We start from the raw sequence: 22523 nt of genomic DNA on the forward strand, positions 1-22523 counted from the left end.
TAATGTATATTTTGTTACATGTTTTTTTGTAATGCTTTTCTATGAGCAATATTCCTATTAGCCATATTTGGCTAAAAGGGCTATTGCTATTACTGTGTGGAGGATGGGGGGGTGTTGATATGTTGGGGGGTAGGGAGGGAGGGCTATGGGGCTAGTTGCCCCTAAGAGGTTGGATAGGCCTCCCTGTGGTTAGGGGAGGAGGGGGGGGAGATTTGCAGGATGGTTTAACCCCTTGGTTACCTTAGCGATGAGTAAAGCATTGCATAGCAATATCTTGTCCTATGTACAGGCAAGTATTATAGTTATTGTTTAATTCCTGGTTTGCAGATTTGGCAGGCTGATAAAAGCCCTCTGTTCATGCAGGAAACACATCCATCAATACTGCCAGGTAATTAACAGTACTTTACTTTAAATCGTGCATCTACAGTATTTTCTTCTCTAACAATCTCACAATGAATTGACATTTGAAAATGTAAAAAAGCACTCCAATAAGAATGTGTGGGCTGTCGGTTGAAGAAGATTGTATTATTGTCTTATTCTAGTATTTTAAAAATGGAAAAATTCATATTGTGGTCATTGCTTAATCCTTGTGTTCATTCTTGTTTTGCAGGTTTAGCGGGTCGATTACAACACCGTGTTTGTGCAGGAAACACATCCAGCGACACTCATAGGTAACGTACAGTATTTTTTTTCTACGTACTGTATGCGTTTCAACTAGGTTCCATATACACACGCATAAATTCAATGACACGCATATGCGTTTCAACCAGGTTCCATAGAAATACTCACTATTCTACTGTGTTTATTTGTGATTATTAATATACAATATTCTATCTTTACAAGAGAAAATGTCCAAGAGCCAGCCCGAAGAAGATGCCGAATGAAAAAGATTGTACATTTGGAATTTGATTGTAATATTACAACAATATTAATATAACAATACATGCTGCTTTAAAACTATTATTATTATGATCAATAATAAGAAAAAGACAGAATAATATAACAAAATATTTTAATAAATATTCAACTTGCTATTGACAATTATAAGTAAAAAAACACACACATACATACATTATATATATATATATATATATATATATATATATATATATATATATATATATATATATATAAATAAATAAATACACACAAAATAAATAAGTGCTAGTCACTTACAGGTTACTTTGATTAGTATATAAAGGTTTATTTACTATATCAGCATTTCAGTCCTATTCCACGGCCTTGCTTAGGAAAGGGCCTGACACCTGGAGTAGCACCGAACATTGATGTAGTTAATAAATCTTTATATATTATTCAATGAAAACAGCGAGTCCCTAGTACTAAATATAGTGCACACAGGTAAGTAACCCCTGTTCTGTGAGTTGCTTTTCTTATATGCTGTATATAGCGTGTGTGTGTGTCTAGACACACACACACACACACACACACAGACACACACACACACACACACACACACACACACACACACACACACACACACACGTCAACATAAGACGTTCAGAGTTTGTCTTCATCACATATTGTGAATCCCCCATTAACATATGATGTTGGGCCATTTTCTTCAGGGTCGGTACTCAGCTTCTGGTCTGGATTGTTGTGGGACATTTGTAACTCCTCAGTGACCTCCTCAGTGACCTCCTCATACGCGCTGTTATCACACCCCGATTTGTGTTTTTGCTGAACCTGCTGTAATATCTGAAGAACCTAAAAGACACATTATAATGTCAATTGGTGAAGGACAAATATGAGAATAAATAAATAACTGAAGCTTGCCTTTAAAGAAAGCATATACCTTATGTCTGAATTCACTTTATGGGGCCTATGCAGAGAGCAGCGCTATAGCAAATATCGCCATTTTTTGGCGAAATTTGCTTAGAAAACAGCAGAAAATGGCGAGTTACGAAAAACGCGCCATTTTTTTTTCTATTTGTAAATCTCGCCGCGCGGCTGGCGAGAACCTACATCTCGCCAGTTTTAAAAATATCCGAATTCAGAAAGGCGCGATCGCCATATAGCGGCTGTTCGCGCGATTTTCTACAATTAGCTCCGCCAACAAAAGTTGGCAAGAAGCTGGAGCTCGCCGGCCATAGGAAAAAAAAAAAAATGCGCGATTTTTTTTTTACACATTTCAGCAGCGCGCATCTCTCCATTTTAAACTCGCCACACGCATTCATGCTATAAATTGCAGATTTCGCACATTTCTGCATATGGAGAATAAAACTCTCCAAAAAAGCTACTTTTTATTACCCTCGCCAATTTTTAAAATCGCTGCTCTCTGCATAGGCCCCTAAAACTTTTTACATTACATTTTCCAGAAGGACAAACCAGCACTTTTTATTCCATTCTCACACTACAGTATAAGGAAGATATTTTAGAAACTGGTTCTATTATTTGTAGTTATTATTATTATTGTAGATATTTGTAACTCACGACAAATATACTGTATAGTCAAAATACACCAAGAAGCGCAACGTTACTTTACTCAAAGATTCTGACATAGGAACGTAATCACTTTCACAGCTGTTTATTTGGGAAGGAAGTGCAGCATATCACAATGTTTCAGGCTGCAGGTGACCCCATCCCAGGTATAGGTATTTGCATTTTTGGCTGTCTGCACCACTGTTACAGTAGATGAGTCATGTGAATCCCAGGCTGGGTGTGCTACCCTTTCTGTGCTTTTTTTTTTTTTTTTTTAAATAGAAATTGTCAACAATATAGAAAGGGATGTTGCATCATCTTTGCTTTCCTTGGACACGTGATCAACTTAGGGAATTGTTAGGGGACCAGATAGGGGAGGAGATACTATCCACAGTACTACAAAATGTACTTTGCATTGAATTAGTTAACTTAATTGCCTAGGAGATCAGCATCAGACGTAAAGAATTTAAATAAGTTAAATAGATTTTTTTAAATGAAAACCTGCATAAGTAGGTAAAAAATCTTGCACCGCGTGAAAAAGGCAAATTGGAACATACTAATTCATTTCTCCCAAAATGTCAATGAGAAAATACTGTTACTTTATTCAGCTAACCGATAATGGACCAAATTAAAGATGGCTTTGGAATGAGCCGCAGAATCCTCTAACAGTAACTCACATACTGCAGGGCTCTATTTACTAAGTGGTGCTATCCCATAAGACGCTTTCTAGCCCTGAAAGACATTGAATGGCGCTGGAAGATGTCTTGTGACATAGTAACACTTATTAAATATGGAATGGAATCTTTTTTCTTCTTCTAATTTTGCTCCTTGCACCTTTTGCAATTCACCTCCTTGGAGGGAAGTAATGCTTACCTGAGATTTAGGGACAATGCCAACCCTAAAAAATCCAATGTTCCCACTCTCTATTTTTGTGCAGTCCACTACGGTGGAAGCAATGTTTTCTGGAGACGCTCCATCACAAAGGACTCCATCTACCTGAAAGGCACCAATTACACTTTGGTTATTGTTATTTATTTATTTAGTGTTTGTTAATATTATGATGTAGCTGAATGTAAAGTTAAACGTTACCTTATCTCCTAACTTGGCATACACTTGGTTGTGGTGAGTTGTATCTGCTTCGCCGGATGGATTAGCTGATGTAACTGCAATGGGGCCAACCTGTCAAAAACACTTCCATCAATATATTTTACTCAACTTAAAGATGTTAGTAGCTTATTCTACTACATATATTTTCTTTCCTACATTCTTACAAGTAAACGTTAGCAGAAGGACACTCCTTGCTCAGCTTTTAAGGGGGACTACATGTAGTCACAAATAGTCAGTGGTGCAAAACAGGAGTGAACGTATAAGGATAACAGGAGGGAAAGGCACTGTTTGCTGCACTCACATGAGCAATAAGAAATGAGCAATTGTAGTAGATTAAAAATTAACTTTTATTTGGTATAGATATAAAATAATGTCAGACTCAAAAAGTCAATAGTTGGTGATATTATATATATATACTAGCTGAGAGACCCGGCGTTGCCCGGGATGTAATGTTCCCGTTCCTCTCTCTCCTCCCCCCTCTCTCTGTTTGTCCCCCATTCACATCAATCCAGTCCCCCCCCTCCCTCCCTCCTTTACAGCTTCATGTAGCGTGTGTGCGTCAGTCACTGTGTGTTTGCTCGCGCGTCAGTGAGTCTGAGGCAGAAACACAAACACACACAGACTGACTGACGCACACACAGTCAGTGTGTGCCTCAGTCAGTGTGTGCGTGCGTCAGTCAGGCTTTGTGTGCGCGTCAGTCAGTGTGTGCGTGCGTGCGTGCGGCAGTCAGTCAGTGTGTGCGCGCGGGGCGTCAAAGGCAGGGGGGGGCGTCAAAGGGAGGGGGGGGGCGTCAAAGGGAGGGGGGGGCGTCAAAGGGAGGGGGGGGGGCATCAAAGTGAGGGGGGGGGCGTCAAAGGGAGGGGGGGGGCGTCAAAGGGAGGGGGGGGGGGCGTCAAAGGGAGGGGGGGGGGCGTCAAAGGGAGGGGGGGGGCGTTTAATAGGAAGGGGGGGAGTCAAAGGGAGGGGGGGGGCGTCAAAGGGAGGGGGGGGGGCGTCAAAGGGAGGGGGGGGCGTCAAAGGGAGGGGGGGGGCGTCAAAGGGAGGGGGGGGGCGTCAAAGGGAGGGGGGGGGCGTCAAAGGGAGGGGGGGCGTCAAAGGGAGGGGGGGGGCGTCAAAGGGAGGGGGGGGCGTCAAAGGGAGGGGGGGGCGTCAAAGGGAGGGGGGGGCGTCAAAGGGAGGGGGGGGCGTCAAAGGGAGGGGGGGGCGTCAAAGGGAGGGGGGGGGCGCGTCAAAGGGAGGGGGGGGCGTCAAAGGGAGAGGGGGGGGCGTCAAAGGGAGAGGGGGGGGGCGTCAAAGGGAGGGCGTCAAAGGGAGGGGGGGGCGTCAAAGGGAGGGGGGGCGTCAAAGGGAGGGGGGGGCGTCAAAGGGAGGGGGGGGGGGCGCCTCAAAGGCATGGATTCCTCCCCCTGCATTTCCTGCAGTGGACAGGAGGGGGGGGGCAGTGGACAGGAGGGGGGGGGGGGCAGTGGACAGGAGGGGGGGGGCAGTGGACAGGAGGGGGGGGCAGTGGACAGGAGGGGGGGGCAGTGGACAGGAGGGGGGGGCAGTGGACAGGAGGGGGGGGCAGTGGACAGGAGGGAGGGGGCAGTGGACAGGAGGGGGGGGGCAGTGGACAGGAGGGAGGGGGCAGTGGACAGGAGGGGGGGAGCAGTGGACAGGAGGGGGGGGGGGCAGTGGACAGGAGGGGGGGGGGGCAGTGGACAGGAGGGGGGGGGGGCAGTGGACAGGAGGGGGGGGGGGGCAGTGGACAGGAGGGGGGGGGGCAGTGGACAGGAGGGGGGGGGCAGTGGACAGGAGGGGGGGGGCAGTGGACAGGAGGGGGGGGCAGTGGACAGGAGGGGGGGGCAGTGGACAGGAGGGGGGGGCAGTGGACAGGAGGGGGGGGGGCAGTGGACAGGAGGGGGGGGGCAGTGGACAGGAGGGGGGGGGCAGTGGACAGGAGGGGGGGGGGGGCAGTGGACAGGAGGGGGGGGCAGTGGACAGGAGGGGGGGGCAGTGGACAGGAGGGGGGGGGCAGTGGACAGGAGGGGGGGGGCAGTGGACAGGAGGGGGGGGGCAGTGGACAGGAGGGGGGGGGGCAGTGGACAGGAGGGGGGGGCAGTGGACAGGAGGGGGGGGCAGTGGACAGGAGGGGGGGGCAGTGGACAGGAGGGGGGGCAGTGGACAGGAGGGGGGGGGGCAGTGGACAGGAGGGGGGGGGCAGTGGACAGGAGGGGGGGGGGGCAGTGGACAGGAGGGGGGGGGGCAGTGGACAGGAGGGGGGGGCAGTGGACAGGAGGGGGGGGCAGTGGACAGGAGGGGGGGGGCAGTGGACAGGAGGGGGGGGCAGTGGACAGGAGGGGGGGGGCAGTGGACAGGAGGGGGGGGGCAGTGGACAGGAGGGGGGGGGCAGTGGACAGGAGGGGGGGGCAGTGGACAGGAGGGGGGGGCAGTGGACAGGAGGGGGGGGCAGTGGACAGGAGGGGGGGGGGCAGTGGACAGGAGGGGGGGGGCAGTGGACAGGAGGGAGGGGGCAGTGGACAGGAGGGGGGGGGCAGTGGACAGGAGGGGGGGGCAGTGGACAGGAGGGGGGACGCAGTGGACAGGAGGGGGGACGCAGTGGACAGGAGGGGGGGGCAGTGGACAGGAGGGGGGGCAGTGGACAGGAGGGGGGGCAGTGGACAGGAGGGGGGGGGCAGTGGACAGGAGGGGGGGGCAGTGGACAGGAGGGGGGGGCAGTGGACAGGAGGGGGGGGCAGTGGACAGGAGGGGGGGCAGTGGACAGGAGGGGGGGGGCAGTGGACAGGAGGGGGGGGCAGTGGACAGGAGGGGGGACAGGAGGGGGGACGCAGTGGACAGGAGGGGGGGGCAGTGGACAGGAGGGGGGGGCAGTGGACAGGAGGGGGGGGCAGTGGATAGGAGGGGGGGGCAGTGGACAGTGACACACACACACACACACACACACACACACACACACACACACACACACACACACACACACACACACACACACACACACACACCTCAGTTGATGCGCCCTTTCTTTAGTTCCGTTTGGCGCCGGAGGTGGGGAGCGACACCTACCTGTACTTCCGGGCGCCGCCACCGTCTGACTCGGCGCCGCGAGGGAGGAAGGGGGTCCGCCATCTTACGCGCCGCGTGGCAGCTGCGGGAAGCGAGGTGATTTGGAGCGGGGAGGGGGGAGAGGTGATTTGGAGCGGGGAGAGGTGATGCCGCTGGGGAGGGGGAAGAGGTGATGCCGCTGGGGAGGGGGAAGAGGTGATGCCGCTGGGGAGGGGGAAGAGGTGATGCCGCTGGGGAGGGGGAAGAGGTGATGCCGCTGGGGAGGGGGAAGAGGTGATGCCGCTGGGGAGGGGGAAGAGGTGATGCCGCTGGGGAGGGGGAAGAGGTGATGCCGCTGGGGAGGGGGAAGAGGTGATGCCGCTGGGGAGGGGGAAGAGGTGATGCCGCTGGGGAGGGGGAAGAGGTGATGCCGCTGGGGAGGGGGAAGAGGTGATGCCGCTGGGGAGGGGGAAGAGGTGATGCCGCTGGGGAGGGGGAAGAGGTGATGCCGCTGGGGAGGGGGAAGAGGTGATGCCGCTGGGGAGGGGGAAAAGGTGATTTGGAGAGGGGAGAGAGGTGTGTGTGTGTGTGTGTGTGTGTGTGTGTGTGTGTGTGTGTGTGTGTGTGTGTGTGTGTGTGTGTGTGTGTGTTAGTTATTTTTTTGGACCTTTGGCCCGTCACAGGCCAATGAGAGGTGTGGGGGGCGGGCCAAGGGGGTGGTGTGAGTGTGTGAGGCCAATGAGAGGTGTGCGGGGGCGGGCGGGCCAAGGGACCAATGAGATTGCCGCTAGGGACACCGGACATCCAGCAGGCAGGCATGCATGCATGCAGGCAGGCAGGCAGGCAAACATACAGTGCTTTCACTAATATAGTATAAGATATATATATATATATAGCAACTGTAAATATTACTGTATGTTCATTTGCATGTCTTAGACAGGTCTGCAACCCTGTCTTTCCCCATTGTCACCCAGCATACAGCGCTTCCACTGCAGCAAGGGATTCTGGGAAATGACATGCAAATGAGCACTCAGTGCCACCTTTTGTCTCAAGCTCGTATTACACAAGCCAATCCTCAAGCCAATGCATGCTGTTTTAAACACAGCTTTTAGACAGAGGCTGGGATGAGATGCAAAGCCATTAGACCCACTCACATACATGTTTCAACCTTGATGGGTATCATCAGTGTGAGGCTGGTCTTAATGGCTAGCTGGTTTGAGACTAGACTAGGTAATATATATATATTACAAAAATTACACAGGTTAAAAGTGTAATTGTGCCAGGAGCCGTTAATCAGACACTGATTTCCTGATATACTGTAGGCACAATCACACTTTTAACCTGCTTAATTTTTTAAATATATATATATATATATATATATATATATATATATATATATATATATATATACACATACAGTATATCATGTAAAAATATTACTTCTGAGCACATTCACGTCTTAGACAGGTCTGCAACCCTGCTTTTCGCCATTATCACCTAGCATACAGGCGTCCCTGATGAAGGTGCTAGTCACCGAAACGTTGGATGTTCTATGACTGTGCTCAGTCATTAAAATGATCTATTTGCACTAATTTTATTGCATCTTTCATTGGCGTGCTCGGCTACGCCTCCGTTTCTATAAATGTGCATACCATAGAAAGAAAGATAAACGAGGTAGTGATCTGAACACATTTTTTATAGACCGAATGGACATAAACTTTGTCTCACCATATCAATTAAGTGTGTGGTCACTGAGCAGTCTGGGATACGTATGGCAATGCTTTGCGGAGTGCCTATGTATTTTGAAGAGTCCTTTGCACCCAAGTATTCCAACCACTGCCCTGTAAGTGAAATGTGGTTATGAAACTAGTAAATCACCATGAAGAATTCATGAAAAATATATTAGTAGAATTTAGTGTACATTAGTGCACAGTAATACAAACGTGGGTTTCCCCTCACTATACAAGTGACAAAACTTTTGAAATACAACATGCCAAATTGTACCAAGTTTAATATTTACTTGATTTATTTATAAAAATGCTATTGCATTAGGGAAGTATAAATACAAATTAAGCCCAATCATACACATTATATACAGTAGATACATTAATGAGAAGTCAAAATTGCCTTTAGCGTTTTTCTTTTCTGGTTATCACTTGTTTCCTCTCTGATACACAATTCACAGAACCGGATGAGCTTACCTCTTGGGATAACTAAGCTGATTGAAGATGGCCAGGCAGCCTTCATGAAATCCCACAAGAGAGGACTGAATAAATGTTTTGCTGGTTCCAGCTGCTGAAGACTTGAAATCCATAACGACATTGGCCGATCCTGAGCCTGACGTTTTGTTCTTTACAAAGAAAAGGTGTTATGGTGAGACACACATAGCATTTAGAAATATACAGAGTCATTGAAGTCCATATGTACTAAGCCACAAAATACGTTAAATGTAAACAGATCATAAGGTGCCTTACATCTGCACCATTTAGTTATTGTAGACGTGAATATCTTTAACGTGCATTCAATAATTATAATACGCATTAGCAACCTAGAGGAGATTAGCCCAAATGAAGCATACTGTATGAGCATCAATAGTGTGAAGCAATTCTGGGAGCGCCAAATATTTTAAATAATAATCCATTTGCTTAATAAAAAAAATTAATGGACAACAAAAAGCGAGTGAAAAAGTCAACTGCAATTTGGCATTGTACTGTTGAGGAACCTCGTGAATTGCCTTCTACTGATGAAGAATTCTGACTTTGATGTACAAAGATATCTCCTCAACTATCTGTGTGTGTCAGGGCTCCCTTTGTATTATTGGCCTTCATTGAAAAGAAAACATATAATAGATCATATCAAATATGTTTGGCATTTAATCAAGGTTTCTCATTTATGGGTATAAGTCCTTTCATGTTGCATTCCATCACAAATGAAATCACATTCAAATAAAGCAGATATTTTCAGAACTCTTAATGAACTGCAATAATTACACTTACTTGTATGCCTTCTCAACAGCATTAGGCTGATTGCAAGCTGCCACTAGAACATACACAGTATCAGTAGGGATGCCACAGATCCCCCCATTCTTCATGATTTCTGAAACAGAAGATCACAGCAGCATTTAATAGTAAATAGAATGAATACGCAAGTTATGGGCTTGTGAGGTGGGACGTTTGGTTTTACATTTACTGTATGCCTGGAAGCTTAACATAATAATGTAGTTATATATAAACATGTTTTTAAAACACATTAAACATATTGCATACATAATAACACTTAAAACTATGGGCCTATGAGGGTTTGAGATCGATTTAGAAAAGTTCTTAGAAACTTCTGAATGGCTAACATGTTTGGCAGTAATGAAATGTTATGTTTAAAAACTGTGATGTTGTAAGATGTTATTTAAAAAACAACCCCCCAAGAAATTATGCCAATAATAAATGGAAATATACAGTAGCTGATTGAGAATTTTCGAATTATCATCACAGCAATGGCTACTGTAAATTGGGTTTGGTATGAGGGGAGGGGGATTTCCAGCTTGTCCTTATGGGGCTTGAAGGGCAATACCTTTTTTAGGGGTGTAGTGGGGACCTACTTTTGGAATTGTCAGGCTGGGTAAGATGGGGAATTTCCTGAAAAAGCTTGACCACAACCAAGGGATGACAAACTGATGCCAAGTCCAAAAAACATCCGATGACAGTAGCTCGTTTTCAGGCTTGATGTCTGTATGGCATCCCTTGGTTGGGGTCAACCTTTGCCAAGCAAATCCCCATTATGAGATGTAATTTTTATCACTTGTTAATAAAAGCTGTGGCCTTTCCCCACAAATATTATGTATGTGTTATTTATGAGGGAAGGGGCCTTACATGAGTCTGAAGGTCATGTAATCACACAATGTAATGACTTTGATCTTACCTGCAATTTTTCGGACTGAACTGGTCCTTGTTGAAATCAGATGGGGGCAATTGGAGTTTCCATTGGAAAAGCCACTGATTTTTACAAAGGGTTGGCCAACAGGCATTTGGGGACCTTCAAAAATGCTGTTAAATAAAGTTGCAAGAAAGCAGTAGAAGCTAGCCATGCCAAAGATGATAGTAACAGCAATGTCGTAACCAAATGGAAGAACATTTAGAGCATCAAGAAGAAAGCTGATGAGAATAAGCTGAAATGTAAGGGAATAAATAAACCATGCTTTAGTTAAAAACAGTGTACTGAAGATAATAAAACCATTAAAGAGCATGAAACAGATAATGCCTACAGCAGTGTTGAAACCTCTGCTCATTCCATAGAAACCTCCATACCGCGTGAGCCCCCAAATAACCCACATCATTCCATAAAGAATAAAAGCACTACTCTCTAGTGTCTTGCCACGTGAGAAAGCCACAGACCCACAAATAAGATGATAGAACCCTCCAGCTGCTACAACCCATGGTAGAACAACTGTAACCAGTGGTGCTCCGGGGATCCCTGGCATTGTAATAGCAAAGGCAGCAAGCACACTGCACGCATAAGCCAGCACTTCTGCATCTGCATATTTTGAATAGCCAAGGAAGGGATCCATATCTTTTCCTTGACGGAGCTTAAAAAACTTATTGCGCAAAAAAATTGCCTTAATTATTCCCTTCCCGGTGGGAATCTTTGCAGATGACTTGAAGTTGTATAGTTTAACAAGTACTATAATTGCAGAAAACACATAAATGGCGATGTTTACTCCTTGGGAACCTCCATGAAAAAATGCCTGGGGGTTACACGCCAAAGCAATGCAATATGCAACAAATAGTAGCAAATACACGGAATCCAGCACATTTTTTAAACTCGTGAAAAGCGATAGAATAAAAAATAAGATAGCAAAAACTATAAAAAAGGGACAAGGGAAACGTGGCTGATCTACCTGCAAATTCTGATACAAGAGGGAATAGCCTTCTGCAAATCTCAAAATTGAGACAAAGCCAAAAAATGTGGCATCTAGCATGTTGTAAGAACGGTATGACAGAATGGATAGCCCAGTCTGGTAAAGACCAGCTGTCCAGAGCCACGCCACTTGACCAACAAACAGACTATTCGTTATACCAATAAGTTTGCACCCAAAGACACTAGCTGCTACCATGTTTAGGATTAGGCAAGTGATTGCAAATTCAATTTTACTTGATCCTTTGACTCTAATTTGGTCCTTGTCTTTCATCTTAGACAAGACTGTGCCAGGTAGCTTAATATGCATCTTGCTGAGATGATAGACTACTCGGCCTCCAATAAAGTATGCCCCGATTAAAGTGACAATCAGATAGTTACATGCAATAGCAGAGGAACCAAAGCTGCTGTTGTAAAACATTGCAATTTCATGAATAGCTGAAAGTGAAAGGGCAAGTGCCATAAGAGCCAGGAGAGCTTCATTTTGCAGTATTCCTCCAATTCCAATTATAATCAGCCCCAAAGTAAAAGCTGTTAGCCCAGGAACCATAGCATTTTTCAGATCGTTGGTGGTAATGACAGAATGTCCTGTTAATATTAGGTTTACTCCGGTACTGCACCACAGAGCTGACACAGTCCAGCAAAAGGAGACATATAGTGACACAGTGCCCCGACTCTTCCGGACTCCTGAAAGAGAGAAGTCAAAATTCACAATGGCAGCGTCTGGGATAGAAAGGTACATTTGTTAAAAGAAGACATACATTACTATTCTAAATTATACAATGGTAAGAATGTGATACACAATTCCCAGTCAGGGGCTAAAATAGCTAGTTATCTCCAACCCGCTGATCTGCCATCTCTGTCAGAGGCTCAGCTAGAAGCTCTGAACCAGCAAATAACATTGGAATATTGGAATTTCAACTAGTAATTAAAAATGTAAAAGCCTCAAAAGCCCCGGGCCCAGACGGGTTCTCAAACGTATATTATAAAAATGTAGGGATTCTCTCTCCCCCCATCTGCTCTCGCTGTTCAATGCTATTATGGTAGACACTGCTTTTCCAACAAGCATGCTGCAGGCTTCTTTCTCTCTTATTCTCAAGGAGGGGAAGGACCCCTCAGCATGTGGGAGCTACCGTCCAATATCATTAATTAATACAGACATAAACATTTTCTCCAAGATATTGGCTAATAGATTAGTAAAGATTCTTCCCTCTTAGGTCCATGTTGACCAGGTGGGCTTTATCCCGGGCACACAGGCCGCTGACAATATAAGGAGGATTATAGAACTCACGGCATGGGTGGTTCAGAAGGATGTCCACTCCAAGTTGCTCAGCATTGATGCAGAGAAGGCTTTTGATCGAATTGATTGGGTATTGATGGAGGAAACATTGGAGGCCTTCGTTTTTTTGGGCATCTTCCTCAAAGAAGTTATGGCCCTCTATTCAAATCCCACAGAAATAGTAAAAAGCCAAAGTTTCCCCTCATCCCAATTTCAGATAAAAAGTGATACAAGACAGAGGTGTCCTCTATCCCCTCTTATTTTTGCTCTTTGTATGCAGCCTCTAGCAGCACATATCAGTCGAAACCCTAACATCTCAGGTCTAGAGGTGGGGGGTCAGTCTTACAAACCGGCCCTCTTCGCGGATGATGTTATTGTAACGGTAGCAAAACCTCTAACAACCATCCTAAACCTGTTTAATGAACTATCCATTTTCAATAAGCTATCCGGGTTCAAGATAAATTACAGTAATTCTGAGGCTTTAAATATCAATCTAAGGCAGGAGACAGTCAAACTAATTAAACTCAATTTTGATTTTAAGTGGCAGCAATCCACTTTGAAATACCAAAATATTTAAGGTACTAAAAGCAGATCTGTTGGTATGGACTAAATTTAATATATCCTGGATGGGGAGAGTCCATCTACTGTATAGAGAGAATGTTGCTGTTTGAATGGTTCAGATTAATTACAATATAATGGGATTTTACTCTTTTTATATGCTCTATACCATATACATTTATAGCTATAATGCACTACAGAAGCTGGGTTTCCAGTACGCACCATTTGTTTAATACTTTAAACAATTCACAGTACAGTATGTGACAAGCCCCAGCCCTGCAGTGCATGACTTAATTAAGGGCTTCCTGTCACAATTATTTATAAAGAATACATACCTGTATATGCCAGAACAGCTGCCAATATTAGCAGCAGGATACCTAGAGCTGTGCTGGGGATAAGGATAGCGGCTCTGGTGAAACTGTAATAATGTACTGCCAGCAGGAAAGAACCTAAAATATAGTATTCAAACAAAATATAGGTTAATACAAAATAACATTGTATCCAAAATGTAGGGCTACTGAAACATATCAATCCAAAGGAAAACACAGGAGGACAGATAGAACAAAATATGGATCAATGAAAATCATCCATTATATATATATGTGTGTGTGTGTGTGTGTGTGTGTGTGTGTATATATATGTGTGTGTGTATATGTATATATATGTGTGTGTGTGTGTGTGTGTGTGTGTGTGTGTGTGTGTGTGTATATATATATATATATATATATATATATATATATATATATATATATATGTATGTGTGTATGTGTGTGTGTGTGTGTGTGTGTGTGTGTGTGTGTGTGTGTGTGTGTGTGTATATATATAATATCCCACAAATACAAGGGAAATGTATTTCAAGCCTTTAAAAGCGACCTTTCTTCCCACTGTACCTGCGGTGATAGCGAGGATCCCAACGTGATAATGCAACGTCTCTGCTTTGTACTTGGATTCAGCCATGGTTGGACTTTTACACTGACTGACAATAGAAACAGCCCAGCTCTCTTTATACAGCTTCACGCCCATGTACAGAGCAGGTGAGTGTCTCCTGGCCCCTCCCTCATCTCCTCTTCCACCCAGGGAAGTGGGAGATTATTTCTTCCTGGTGCGATGGGGACTTTCTGCAAGGACAGGTTAAACCAGCCCAGGTTTCTGTTCTGTGCGTTATTTACTGATTCCTAAAAGCAATACATGATGTATCTATCCCTGCAGTTGTTATCTGAATATTGTTAGTAAAATACAGAACTCGTTTTAGTTCCGCAGTCTGTATTCCTACACAGTATATGAATCGGGAGGGGGAGAGAGAGGGAGGGAGAGGAAGGGAGAGAGAGGGGGAGAGGGGGGGAGAGGGAGGGAGAGAGGGAGGGAGAGGGAGGGAGAGAGAGGGGAGAGGGGGGGAGAGGGAGAGGGAGGGGGAGAGGGAGAGGGAGGGAGAGGGAGGGAGAGGGAGGGAGAGAGAGGGATGGAGGGAGAGAGAGGGATGGAGGGAGGGCGGGAAAGAGAGAGAGGGAGGGAGGGGGAGAGAGGGAGGGAGGGGGAGAGAGAGGAAGGGAGGGGGAGAGGAGGGAAAATCCAACTGAGATTCATTGAAAATTCATTGAGGGGAGGAGAATACAGGTTGTCACAGGTGAGTAATAGATCTGTCACAGCTCTTGTAGCACAATTGCAGGAAATGGGAGATGAATTGAGAACCTTGAAAGTGGTAAGTTTTGTAAAGAGTGAAATGTTACTTTATTAAATCCCACACATCATATATCTCCAGAGTGCTACTGTGTTTGAAGAAAAACAAAACAGCGCACAACTCTCATAGTGTAGTAAATTCAATTATATTAGACAAATGTGAAAAAGTGGGGAGTACATCAGATTAGGTCAATATATGCATTACATGTACTGTATATGGCACATGTATATGGCACATGTTACCACAATGGTGCTAGACGGTTTTCCTCATTCGACAGGTACCCCGTCGGTCCACTACCAGAGGGAGATGTAATCAGCATTTTTCTCGGTGACCCATTACTGCTGTATTGGTGATCCTGGTTGCATCTCGATTTCCACGCTCCGTGCCGCAAACGTCCGTGAATCCGGATGGCTCCGTTTAAGATCACTGTAAGGCCACGCATATAGTCCAGGCGATGGCGACGCTGATGTCACGCTGCGGTCGCAGAAAAACATCTAATTGAATTGACTTCCAGCGATCGTGACCAAGCCGTCCCTCCAACTATAAGCACACGCGATGGATGCAATACATTTGTTTTGATGCGACATCGCCGTCGCCGGGACTATAAGAGCGGCCTATGTGTGGCCGGGGAGGCTCTGGCACAGGTCCGGTTGTGTACTGGCAAAAGCACCCGATGTGTCTCAAGAGCGGCTACTACTGGGTCACTAGACCTACGTCACTAGGAAGCGATGGGTTGTAATCGGTAGCAATGCACGCTAACACAGGGAGTAGGGCTTGTACAAAAAAGAGTCTTTATAGCCTATGCCGGCTTACAAAAGTCCTACGCGTTTCGTAGTATTAAACTACTTCAGGGATATTTTCACCAACTGCAAACATACAATTATATACCATCAGAATGTCTGTAATTGGCTAAGACTGGGGGTGTTCCAGCCAATCGCAGTTCAGTCCACCGTTGTTTAATATGTTAATCACATTTAACAATACACTGCCATCAACTATATATTGCACTGAAATACGATCTGAAATACTTTACTGTAATATGTTAAAAAAAATTAAATGACAATATACTGTATGTATTCACAAATGGAAGTACAGTACAATTCAGATTCAGAAAAATTAAACGGTGTTTGAAGTGTAGAGTAGATTCCTTAACAGAATAGAAGTCATAGAACATGGAATGTTTTTTTCAGGTTTTGAAACATTAAAAGGCATTATCCCCTCCCCAATGGTATATGCCTATTTCAACATTATGCAATGTTATCTGTTGTTGTTTTACAAAAGAAATAGAAACACAAAGTTGAAATATACATTATGTATTTCCTCTTCCTCATTGGTTCTTGTTTATTGATTTTGGAATCTCCAGTTCTGTGTCTTTGCCAAATTGAGCTCACCTGAGAGTGATATCACATTGCAACTCAGAAACTACAACAGCAGTTTCCATAAAGTTTCCATAGAGCATAATAACCAAGTGTGTAATTCTTCAAATAGTTTGCTTTCCCTTTTAGCATCATGCATGTACAGTATGCAGCACTTTATATCCAATAATTATTGTACAATTACTAAGGACTGACACATTCACTTTATCATCCAGGAAGGTAATAAAAGAACAAAATAACCTGCTTCTAATAATATCTCAAGGTAGGGCGGGTTTGTTTCCTACATTGTACTGTATATATAAGAGACAGTGTTCAAGTGAGACAAGCACACTGCATAGCTGCATTATTCCAATAGAGTTGTTACATCTGAAAAAGCAATTGGTGAACAATGAGGGCTGATCCTAACCAAGTGAAGACACTTTATGATAGCAATGGCTTTCTTACAGAAATGAACATCTTGGACAAGAAGGAACTAGATGAAGCGAGTAACCATTATGAAAAACTGGAGGAAAAGTTTGGTAAGTTCATTGCATTTTTGTTATACAAAACCTTTAATGCAATATAGCGAATAGGATGGATTTGACTAATTCAAACTATCTAATCTAATATAGATGGCTCCTGTATACAGCATACTGGGCCTCATGCAGAGAGCATCGTTATTGCAAAACTCGCCATTTTTTGTTCAATTTCCTTCAGAAAACGGCATAAAATGGCGAGTTGCGAAAAACGCGCCTTTTTTTTATTTCTATGTTTAAAACTCGCCTCGCGGCTGGCGAGAACCTCAATCGCGCCATTTTTAAAACTCTCCGAATGCAGAGAGGTGCGAACGGCAAGTAGCGGCTGTTCGCGCCAAAAAAAGGCGCGATTCTCGCATTTTTGCCGCGCCACGAAAATATGGCAAGATGGCGCTCGCCGCCTATAGTAAAGGGGAAAAAAAAGGCGCGATTTTGTTTTAACACGTTTCTGAAGCGCGCATCTCGCCAATTTAAACTCGCCAGACGCATCCATGTTAAACATAGCAGAATTCGCACTTTTCTGCATATGGAGAATAAAACTCTCCAAAAAAGCTACTTTTTATGAAATTCGCCATTTTTAAAATTCTATGCTCTCTGCATGAGGCCCACTGTATGAAATGTTGTATGTAATTTAAATAAGACTGTTTAAGACATTGGATCGATCATATATTGAATTATCTCAGCTTAATGATTTATGTAACATTAATAGAAGATGTGCAAACGTGTGTAAAAATACCACTTCTATGCACTACTACTGTATACCATTCTCTCTTACTTTATTAGTAAAGCACGGTGACATTTTTTAAATGTATTAAATACTGAAGGTATTTACAATACTAATAATAGTGGAGCTGTAATATTGATATTTGCTATTTCACTTACTAATGGGATAACATTTTGATATAATAAACGTTCCTTTATTCATGATACAGGCAAGGAATACACGCAGTACAGTCTGCATAATGCCCACATGCAATATGAGTGGGTTATGAGTTTGGCTGTCCATCCCAACTTACTGGAAGTGATCACTGCTGTTTTGGGACCCAATATTATTCTCCTGGACTCGAGATTTATTTGCAAATATTCTTCCACCGATGTCCCACACAAAAACAACACCGTTCCATACGTTGCCTGGCACCAGGACATCAAGTAAGTTATTAGAAACGTGTTTGAATCGATTCTGGCCAGTTTATTTGCAATAGTTACAATTTCCAGTATTGTGCAGATCAAGAATGGGTTTCCTTATCTCCCTGCAGGTACTGGGGATTTGAAGGAGGTCCAGTGGCGTCAGTGTGGCTGGCATTTGATAACGTGGACACAGAAAACGGAGTCTTGCAAGTAATTCCAGGTATTATCTCTTCTCTTTTTGATTGAATTACTGAATTAAATATTGTCTGAAACGTGTTGTATGTATTTACTTTTAATGATGAAACCTAAATATAACACTATTCTTTGTGTAGCACCAACACATAGACACAGTGTATATACAGTACAGTATATATTTACCGGTGGGAGGGGATGTTGCAGTGATATATTTGCTAACATGCATTTTCTGAAGGGAGTCACAAACAAGGCATCTTGGAGCACAGAAGTGCAGAAATCCCAGGAAACATGCTGACTGCAAACCAAGAGATACCCAGGAACCTGGTGAGAGAAGAGGAATCAGTTGCGTGCCCACTTACAGCCGGACAGATGTCTGTAAGTAAAAACAGTGCTCTGCATGAGCAGCAAATACTTTCTGCTAATAACATTTCTAAAATACAAACAATTCAGATAAAGATTTTCTGTGACTGAAACATTTACTAACATCTTGTTTTCTCTCGGAAGTAAATAATATACACATTGTGTGGGTGTAATTACTTATTAAAAGGAGAGTCTGTTCTGTACACTGACACTGGGGATACTTTATTGCTGGGTGTCACATGCTGTGGTTATTTAGTGATTTCTGTCTATATGTCACATTCAGGTAACCTGATCTGTTGGCCAAACACATAACTCCTTCATTACTATACTACCAAGTTACACTGGGTTTTAAATAGTAAATTAAAAAGAAAAAGTATCTCCTAAAGCTTTTTATAGATAAAAAACAAACAAACAAACAACAAACTATAATTTCTTTCAATATATCTCATATTTTGAAAAGTAGCCCTGCCCTTCATATCCCAGGTCAGGTAACTCTCCATATTACATATCTCCGAATTGCAAGATAAACACACAGGCAAATAATAGAGTATTGCGCTGTATTACTTAGCAGTGATGCTGCTGCTTGACACATTGACACAAACAGAGACCAGGCTTGTTACAGGTTTTTCCCATAAATAACTGGCTGTTTGCAGTATTGTGACAAATGTGTATCTTATGTTTTCTGATAGCATAAACAGTTTTTAAATATTTTAATTCTGTGTATTTTATTAGAAAACAACTGATTTTTTTATTTGATAAATAAAGGGCGTATTTGCATGTCATAACCCAGAGTCCCTAGCTGCGGTGGAAGCATTGTATGCTAAGAGAGAGTGGGTTGCAGAGTTGTTCTAGACATGTGAATGTGATCATAAGTGGTATTTTTATTTGCAAAAAATCTGGCACTTTTTTAGCACAGACTTTCCAATTTTTTTAATCACACGATTTTGATAAACATACCCACAAATCTATTTTGAAGTTCAAATCTCATGGTATGTTTATGATTATGTAATTTCTGCTTTAAATGTGTGTGATACAAAATTCTATACATTAAATACTACAATAATATATATATCTGACTGTATAAGAGCAAGCTGATAATTGCCTTTTGAGCTCTTTCAATGTGGAAAGCAAATGTTACAATGGATTCCAGCATATTGCAGTATAATGCTGAATATTCTCTTTATTTGCAGGTACATGATGGGCTGACAGTTCATGCCAGTGAGCCGAATATGTCCAGCAGAAGAAGATGTGGATTTGTTATCCGTTATGTTCCCACCACTGCATATCCTGTTGAGGTTAGGAATCAAAGCTTACTATGTCCCGCGCTGCATTACTTGGCAATGATGCCTGTATATAGCAATTAAGTGGAACATTCAACACTTAATCAAACCTTTTCTTTTCCCTTCTATATGACAGGATCCTGTGCGTCCCCGATCTTTTCCTGCCACAGTGCTGGTTTCTGGGACAGACGAGTTTCACCACTTCCAAGACCACGCTCCTAACTTCTTTTTAGCAAGAAATATTAATTAATGGAAAGTAAAAATAACTTCAGCTTGATGTCAAATGAGGTCTGGTTAAAAAATAGAATGCTTAGGGCAGATATACCAATTAGGGAGAACTGCTTGTTAGCAAACAACTTGAAAGCAAACAAGTTAAAACACACACGGGGGTCCCCATGTACCAGTCTCCCCGCTGTAACACTAAGTAAGAATTATTAAGGGAAAAGATTAAAGTTGAAACCAGACAATTTTCTCGTTTGCTAAATGTGGTGTCCTGTTTCTAGATCAGTTGTTACCTGGTTTTGCAGCCAGGAGTCATTGATAAATCACTCTCAATATTTGGTAAACCTGTATATATTTATATATATATATTTGACATTATTTAAACGTTTAAATGTTAATGAACAGTTTTAAGTTATTATTATGTTTGCTTGTACAATAATTAAATTATTATGTTTTTTAATCAGTAACTCTACTAAGTTCGTCCAAAAGGGACACCAGCGACCAGGGTAGACACTCCCGCCCCCCGCCCCCCGCCCCCCCCCTCCCACTCTTTTCTCTCTCTTTCTCACCCCCCCTCTTTCTTGGCCTCTCCGTTATCGGTAGGTCATCTGCCTCGGGCAACAGGTTTTGCCATCCTTTCCCCCCAAATAATACAAACATGTTTCTGTATTAGGCTATGCATATCGTTCCTTGTATGTACATTTTATATCTGCCTAATAAAAAAGTTTGGGGAAAAAAATTATTATGTTTTTTTATGATCACTTTTCTTTGACTGTTTTAAAATATAAAATACTCTCTAAAGTCAAAACACATTGTTATTTGTTTTATTGTCTGACTGCTGATTTTTTTTAGTTGTGCATGAATTTAACTGTCACAATGTATCTCTCACATAGAGGGTAATGAGGTGACATATTCTCTGAGTATTTTAGATAGATACTTGCTCTCTTGCTTAGGTTGCCATTCTCTGATACTATTGGCCGACCTGGATTTTTTTTTGGAGGGGAAGGGGGGGGGGGTGTACCTTTGTATTAGGATTAAAGGTGGCGGCGGTGGGATTGTTTACAGTCATACATTTTAGTTCATCCTCAGTGATGACTTTGCTACATAATCCTCCCTCAGAAGGAGATGGGGAAACAGCTGTAGGGATAACGTTCTACACGGGAGGGTCCGATCTGTATCAGGGAGAGATTGGTGCCTCTGGGTGCAGCATTATTACTAATGAGACCGAGCGGGGCTTGTTTGCAGTTAGCAGCATACACACGAGCAGCACATGCATTATGAGAGCTCACAGCTCACCATCTGCAGGAGGATGTAAGATCGCTTCTCTAGTGTTAGCGGAGGAGAGATCAAGCTCCACATGTCAATCTACCTCAATGGTAGGCCCTACAGGTCAGCTAACATGCAGTCACATGTAATGCTGTAATTGTGCCTTTTATAGCTATACATGAGCAGACAGGCAAACAGCCTGTGTCTAGGCTATCAAGTATACATAGACATAGGAAGCCCTGTGTAAAGTCAGACATGCAGCTTGTGAAAACCTAAAGACAGAGCACTAACCACTATCAGACTGGGCCCAAATATTCAGCAATCGTTTGAATCTAATTATCAGCTGCAGCGCACACTGACCATAAAATAAACGTCTCTGTATATAGCTACTAATGGCCAACACCAAATGGCTAAACTATGCAATCAACATATGATGCTAATCCAGCCAGAGTGGCCTGCAAAGAGGCGAGTGGTATATAGCACCACAGAAATAACCCTGTGTGCTTCAGGCGACACTAATCCCTATGTATATTGTTTGAAATACTTAATAACATATTAAATAAAAACAAAGTAACCACTTACCTGTCATGTTCCTAGCTCCAATTAGTAGGTTCAGACCTATCTTTTAAACACAGCGTCACTCTTGCTTAAATAGTTACTTTTGTTTGGCCACATAGTTGCAAGACCATTGCTATGCAGGCTGGAGGCGCATGGGATAATTTAACTATTGCTACATAGTAGCTCCCTCCTTATTATACATATGGAGACATGATGCCAAACTGCAAATATATCATTTCGTTTGCAAGAATAAACAACTGTTAAAACAAGAAACAAAGAAGTACAGAGCAACATCCAATGTGACAAAAATACACAGTGAAATACCTATATATCTCTTGAAAAAAGGGCCATTTAGTTAACCCTTTGGCCAAAGCGTATAAAGCTTTCCCAAAATCCAGGGGAGCGATGGTGGATGCCATAAAAAAGAAGAGAAAAATATAGAGCAATATGCTAACACAGTGAAAAATATTTTTAAGAGGGGATCCCAAATTTCTACTCACAATTGAGCAGAATTTAAGAGCAGTGTGCCAGCCTGTGACCCGTGGTAGTCTGTAGTCTGGTTGTTGCAGGTAGTAACTCAGCAATCTCGGACAAAGACCATCTAGACCTTT

At 43.5% G+C, this 22523-nt stretch overlaps 2 protein-coding genes and 1 long non-coding RNA gene across 4 annotated transcripts; 2 read left to right on the forward strand and 1 right to left on the reverse strand.

Moving 5' to 3' along the window:
* Window positions 1-324: 324 nt before the first annotated feature.
* On the forward strand, window positions 325-9940 carry LOC142467381 (uncharacterized). The gene is made up of 3 exons (XR_012788385.1): window positions 325-388; window positions 611-671; window positions 8775-9940. It is a non-coding gene; the product is annotated as an uncharacterized LOC142467381 (long non-coding RNA).
* On the reverse strand, window positions 1402-14614 carry LOC142467378 (uncharacterized). Its single transcript, XM_075572997.1, has 9 exons — window positions 14225-14614; window positions 13670-13783; window positions 10505-12184; window positions 9586-9685; window positions 8791-8939; window positions 8318-8430; window positions 3529-3618; window positions 3313-3435; window positions 1402-1725 (listed from the first exon to the last, which is right to left on the reverse strand). Exons 1-9 carry the CDS (start codon window positions 14355-14357, stop codon window positions 1519-1521), a joined length of 2709 nt encoding a protein of 902 aa, XP_075429112.1. The 5' UTR covers window positions 14358-14614; the 3' UTR covers window positions 1402-1518.
* LOC142467380 (putative alpha-ketoglutarate-dependent hypophosphite dioxygenase) lies at window positions 14402-20832 on the forward strand. Of its 2 annotated transcripts, XM_075572999.1 has the most exons (7): window positions 14402-14490; window positions 16835-16906; window positions 17836-18052; window positions 18160-18251; window positions 18462-18601; window positions 19777-19881; window positions 20003-20832. In XM_075572999.1, the coding sequence occupies exons 2-7, from the start codon at window positions 16837-16839 to the stop codon at window positions 20114-20116; spliced, it is 738 nt and encodes a 245-aa protein (XP_075429114.1). In that variant the 5' UTR covers window positions 14402-14490; window positions 16835-16836; the 3' UTR covers window positions 20117-20832. The 2 variants fall into 2 exon arrangements, with proteins under 2 accessions (XP_075429114.1, XP_075429113.1); XM_075572998.1 differs by lacking the exon at window positions 14402-14490 and having other exon boundaries at window positions 16306-16906.
* Window positions 20833-22523: the final 1691 nt, after the last annotated feature.

This window comes from Ascaphus truei, chromosome 16, assembly GCF_040206685.1.
Source record: "Ascaphus truei isolate aAscTru1 chromosome 16, aAscTru1.hap1, whole genome shotgun sequence".
Taxonomy (NCBI): domain Eukaryota; kingdom Metazoa; phylum Chordata; class Amphibia; order Anura; family Ascaphidae; genus Ascaphus; species Ascaphus truei.